The following is a 5,314-nucleotide window of genomic DNA, read 5'->3' on the forward strand; positions in this document are numbered from 1 at the left end:
CTAAGAAGAGGGGGCAGCGTTGGTCTTGTCGTCACGGGTGACTTGAATGTTGCGATCTCCACGCCCGGTCTCTGAGCCGTCTGTCTTGGGCCCGCAGACGGTGAGCAGGCCGTCACGAGACAGGGTGCAGGTGACGGCCGACTGGTCCACGTTGGAGGGCAGGCGGTAGCGGCGGTGGAACTCACGGGAGATGTAGCCATGGTCATCCTGTGGAAAGGAGGAGACTGGTGTGGGTATAAAGAGGAAGATGTTGGAGAATTTGGCTGTTAAGTGATTGTTTGAGGAGAAATAGGGATATTTTACAGATGCCTAGTCCAGACATGCTAAGCCCAGACATGATTGCGCAACGAGAATACATATTGGGGGAACTTATCAAACTTTTGGTGCTGGATTGTGGTGAAATCTGCTGTAAACAAAAAGGTATGCATCCTCAAACAACCTGGTGTTATTGACTGGAGCACAATCAATAACACCAGGAAAACAAACTAGCTAGCACCACACTATCATTAGCTAACAGAGCTGTTTTCCCTTTCAAGAGGTAATCTTTATTTTGCCTGCATGCAGTGTGTTCTCTACACATGACTCACATCTATATGATTGTTTGGAGCTTTTGGGGAGGCTTTAAGCCTTGCTAGCGTACATTACATTCATAGGCTGACAACAGGCTAGCTGTCAGTTGGACAGTGTTGATGAGCTCAACATCGCCAACGTCATGAGATCACATCAGGCCCTTCGAGAATCTGAGTCTGTTGTCCTTTCACCAATAGATATGTCCTGGTCTGAGACTATAAGCTTTGGACTTACTTACAAAGCTGCCTTTGCCTTTACTTTGAAAAACAACTAAAGGCCATGGTGTGTGGCCAGATAGGTTTATGTGTTATGTTTGTATCTGAAAGGAATTAATTTGTTATGTAATTTAAATGTCGCAGAAATCCTTTTATAATGTAATAATCCTTTTTTAACATGATCTCTGCACATGCACTAAGTGCTATACCGGACAACGGACAACTAGCAAGATTTAAGTAATTGCCCAACGAACAGTGACTGCAGTGGAGTGGGTCACACTCTGAGACAGATTTAGGGTAAAGGCAGTTTAGCCTGTAAAGATTATTCACAAGGCTGCAGAGTCCCACAGGGATGGCTGCCTGTGACGCAGAGAAGACGTCAATCCGCCAAAAACATTCCAAGAGATTTCCCCTCATCTAAACCCCTCTTCCCCTCTCCCTTAAGGCTAAACCATGTGCATAAAGTTGGAGGAGAGGAGTGGATGGGAAAGCAAATTAGAGACGGAACGAGGTAGAAAAAAGACTGAGGTCTTAGCAGCAGGGAAGAATTTGATGATGATGAGGTTTGAAGGATGAGTCATGTCATGGATTTATAAGAAGTCTGATTGGTTTCATTCAGTCCTCTGTAGTACGGAAAATCAAATGACTGTATACGGTATTTTGTAAAAATGTTGTGCAAAAAAAAACACATTTAGTACAGAGCCATAATCCAGGAACAGCTTTCTCTGGGAAAGCAAGTGGATACTGCTCTCAGTTTTTGAAACCGCAGCCGCCAAGACTGAGATCTAGAACTATTTAACCTAGTGAACTTCTACTGTTTGGTCTACACTATGCACCAGCAGCAACGTGCATAGCAAGGAATGAGGGCAGTGAAGCATTACTAGGGCAATTGGAGATCCACAATCATGACACACTGTCATCATAATGCCATCTTTCAGACTGTCCGGTTAAATTCGTTCTGACGTAGAAAAAAACCCAGAAGGATGAAGAGCAATTGGTCATCACGAGGAGTGTGCGTCTGCCCTTCGGACACGGCATATAGACATGTCTTGTAAAAGCTGGTCCACTGATCTGAGAGTAAATTACATGCTGCTGCAACTATTATGTCACTCAGCCCTACAGGCCTGTCTGTCAAACAGACAGCTGTCTGTCTATCATTCTTTCTTGCACAGCAGTCATAATATAAGTCCACAAAACTCTCCTATTTAAACGCTGCTTGTCCATACCTTGCCCGAGACCCCTCTTTAAAAAGGAAAATCTAGAAGCAACTCTACTGAATAATTACAGACCGATTTGAAATCTACCTTTTATTGGAAAAATTATTGAGAAAACAGTCCTCAAATAATTTACTGGATTTCTGTCCTTAAATAGCTGTCTAGACCAATTTCAGTCAGGTTCACAGTCATAATCATAGTACTTTAATCATAATTAAAAGTTATCAATGAAATTCACTATCAATGATATTCATACAGATTCTGGAAAAATATATTTCCTAGTACTGCTCGATCTGTGCTGCCTTTGACACCACTGACCATAAAATTCTTATAGATAGAGTTGGGAACTGGGTTGGGCTTTCAGGAACTATCCTAAAATTGTTGAGTTCCTACCTGCAAGGAAAGGACTACTTTGTGGAAATTGCCAGTGACCTTTGGTGTCCCACAGAGTTCAATTCTTGAGCCACTCTTATTCAATTTATACATTGCCTAAATACTACAAGACTATGAGATATCTTATCACAACTATGCAGATGATGCTCAGATTTACTTGACCCTCTCCCCAAACAACAACATTCCCCTTGACTCACTTTGTAAGTTCCTGGGCAATATGACAATATGCATCATTATTGTGAGAAATTACATCACATTATGTCATCATATGCTTTCCTGAGCATATTGTTCATATCATCAGTACTTAAAAACATTTTTCAATTGTATGTTTCATTACAAGAGTACAATTAGTGCTGTTTAACTGAATTCAGTATGATTTTACAGTGTTGCCATATAACCCAGTTCTAATTTCACTGGATACAATGACTTAAATCTAGTAAAAACATCCAGAAACAAGTTTATTAGTTATTCTTATGTTATATTTACAGCAACCTTGTAATCAAATATATTAGATATATTAACTAGGTTTATTTTTTAGGTTTTTCACTTGCTAAGATGTTTTTTTGCCATATAGGCAAAGATAGAAAATAAATGTAAGAACTATGCACAAAACATTAAGATTCAGATGGAAGACTGAAGGCCCTTTCGTTAAAATGTACAAGCACTGTTTGCAAATAAAAGAGAGAAAAGTGTGCGAGCGTACTGAATTTAAGAACAGTAACTTAAAACCACTTGTACTGTGGTTTGTGTGGAGATTCCTCCTAGAGCCGAGTTCTAAACTAACATTAGACTCACTATAAAGATCAGATGGCTCACCTGTCTCTCCCCATGCTTGCCATGGATCTCCAAATAGTCGTCTGCCACCTTCACGTCAAGCTCCTCGGGGGAGAAGTGCTTCACATCCAGGAAGACTGTGAACTTGTCCCTGTCAGACCTCACCTAGAGCAGAACCAAAGGAAGCTTTGATATGACGGAATCAAAGCAGTGGGCATTTTTTGCAGATCTCCAGACTTTTGAGGCACGAAAAGAAAGCAAAAAGCTTGAACTATTCAGTGGACACAAGCCTTTATCACAGTATTTTTTGGTGTGCCCAAAGTTAGGATAGTACAAAATGTCAAACTCCCTAACAAAAACCACAAGAACTTCTTGTGGTCTGGCCATTTGTTGGGGTATATAAAAAAGTTTGAGTGTTTTCAAAAGTAGCCATTTAATAAATGATAATAGGATGTCATGTGAGGTACTTAAAGGCAGAACTTCATTCTGAATGACAGGTAACATCTTTGTCTTATACAACATGTAATCATCTGCAATACTGTCATGATACAATTATATGAACTAATTCTGCATCATAATGCTGTCATATGCTTTGCCACCTTTTTACGAGCTATTCACATTCAAATGCACTTTCCGTTGGATAATCTACTTCATTTCTTCCCTCAGCTCCACTAGAATTTTAAGCAAATCATTGATCTTCTCAGCATCAAAAACTCCTTTAACTGCTGCAAAGACTCCATGAGCAACCCTTGGAATACACGTAAATCCAACATGGTCACAGAGCCAACCAGCTGCTTACCTCAGAGATGCCAGAGTTGGAGGACTCCAGGAAGTTGCGGAAGAGTGAATACCGGTAGTAAGGGCTGACAGTGGAGGTGGCGTAAGGAAAGAGGTCGTAGTCAAACAGGCCCTCCCCGAAGAACTGGTCAAAGAGTCGGGAGGGGTAGCCCAGGGCGCGTCGGAACCAGGGGTACTGAATGGCAATATCCATAGTGACTTGGCTTGGCTTGACTTGGACTGGAGTTGCTTAGCAGGTCTTGGCGAGTCTTGGCCTCTCTGCCTGGGACACCTTGGGCACAGTCTTTTAACTAGGATTTGATTGAGAAGAACAAGATCACTTGAGGGAGATGTAAGAAGGCTATGGAAGGCTGTGCGAGTGGGCAGGGATCCACGAACGGTGCGTGCTACCTTCCGCCGTGACCACCCCAGGCCTTTATATAAGTGAGTGGCAGAAAGAGGGGCTTACACTAGGATCTCTCTGGAATGGCATTAGCTCATGGTGGGAACGCCGGTGTCAGCAGAATCGCTGACCTGCGGACGACAGTCTAGCCCTGGACGGCTCCAGGCAGTGGCACGGATGCCAGCCTCAGCCACCACCGGAAAGTGAATGGCTGCCAAAACAAACTGGACCTCAGGCTTGGAGGGGTGGATGGGGATTCAGGAGTAGGTCATGGTCTTCTATAAGGGACACTTCCTATGGCTGTTCATGGTGGTGTGAGTGGAGATGCTCTGAACCATTGACTATACAGATGATCATACCAAAAACAAGCCTTATACACCACTACATACTTATTCTGACATACATTATTACATAATGCCTGGACCAGCATGACTGCAGGGGCCTGGTACTGATAAAGAGCAGGGATTAGGAGGAGAATGATACACATTCCTATACTGCACAGAAGGCCACTCACCATCAATGGGGTTCCTGTGTCTATTCAAAAGACACAGAGTAAACAGGTAGGCCACAGATTTCCAGCCTTAAGCACTACATTAAAAACGACAATACATTCTGAACTTCACATGTATACAGAAAGAGCAAAACATGAAAGGAAGAATTTGGTCCAGTGTGATACTGGATATCAGCAGAACATGCTGGTGGCATATCGGAGGAAAAAGAAGAATGAATCAAATGTATTCTTGTATCACAAACACCAAAGTCAAGAACAAGTGGCACACATGACTGTGCAGCCATTTTTTATAAATTTTTTAAAGGTATGAGGGTTTATCTGTGTTGATGAGTATCAGCGTCAACAAAATATCAGCAGAAAATGCTGGATTGGATACCTGAAACAAATCTGTCCTTTACTATCCCCAGGATCCCCTGGATACAGATTTTTAAATTTGTTGATGCTCTGGGCTCAACAG

The 5,314-nt window shown here is 42.3% G+C and overlaps 1 protein-coding gene across 1 annotated transcript; it reads right to left on the bottom strand.

The window, feature by feature from the left end:
* Positions 1-4,329, bottom strand: cryaa (crystallin, alpha A). The gene is made up of 3 exons (XM_017709979.1): positions 3,966-4,329; positions 3,209-3,331; positions 1-207 (listed from the first exon to the last, which is right to left on the bottom strand). Exons 1-3 carry the CDS (start codon positions 4,155-4,157, stop codon positions 1-3), a joined length of 522 nt encoding a protein of 173 aa, XP_017565468.1. The 5' UTR covers positions 4,158-4,329.
* Positions 4,330-5,314: the final 985 nt, after the last annotated feature.

The sequence above is a fragment of the Pygocentrus nattereri genome, chromosome 12, assembly GCF_015220715.1.
Source record: "Pygocentrus nattereri isolate fPygNat1 chromosome 12, fPygNat1.pri, whole genome shotgun sequence".
In the NCBI taxonomy this organism is placed as follows: domain Eukaryota; kingdom Metazoa; phylum Chordata; class Actinopteri; order Characiformes; family Serrasalmidae; genus Pygocentrus; species Pygocentrus nattereri.

Coding starts and splice junctions, on each gene's coding strand:
- cryaa (XM_017709979.1), bottom strand. CDS start 4,157: ATGGATATTGCCATTCAGTACCCCTGGTTCCGACGCGCCCTGGGCTAC. Junction 3,332..3,965: donor CCAACTCTGGCATCTCTGAG/GTAAGCAGCTGG, acceptor GTTCTGCTCTAG/GTGAGGTCTGACAGGGACAA. Junction 208..3,208: donor GCAAGCATGGGGAGAGACAG/GTGAGCCATCTG, acceptor TCCTTTCCACAG/GATGACCATGGCTACATCTC.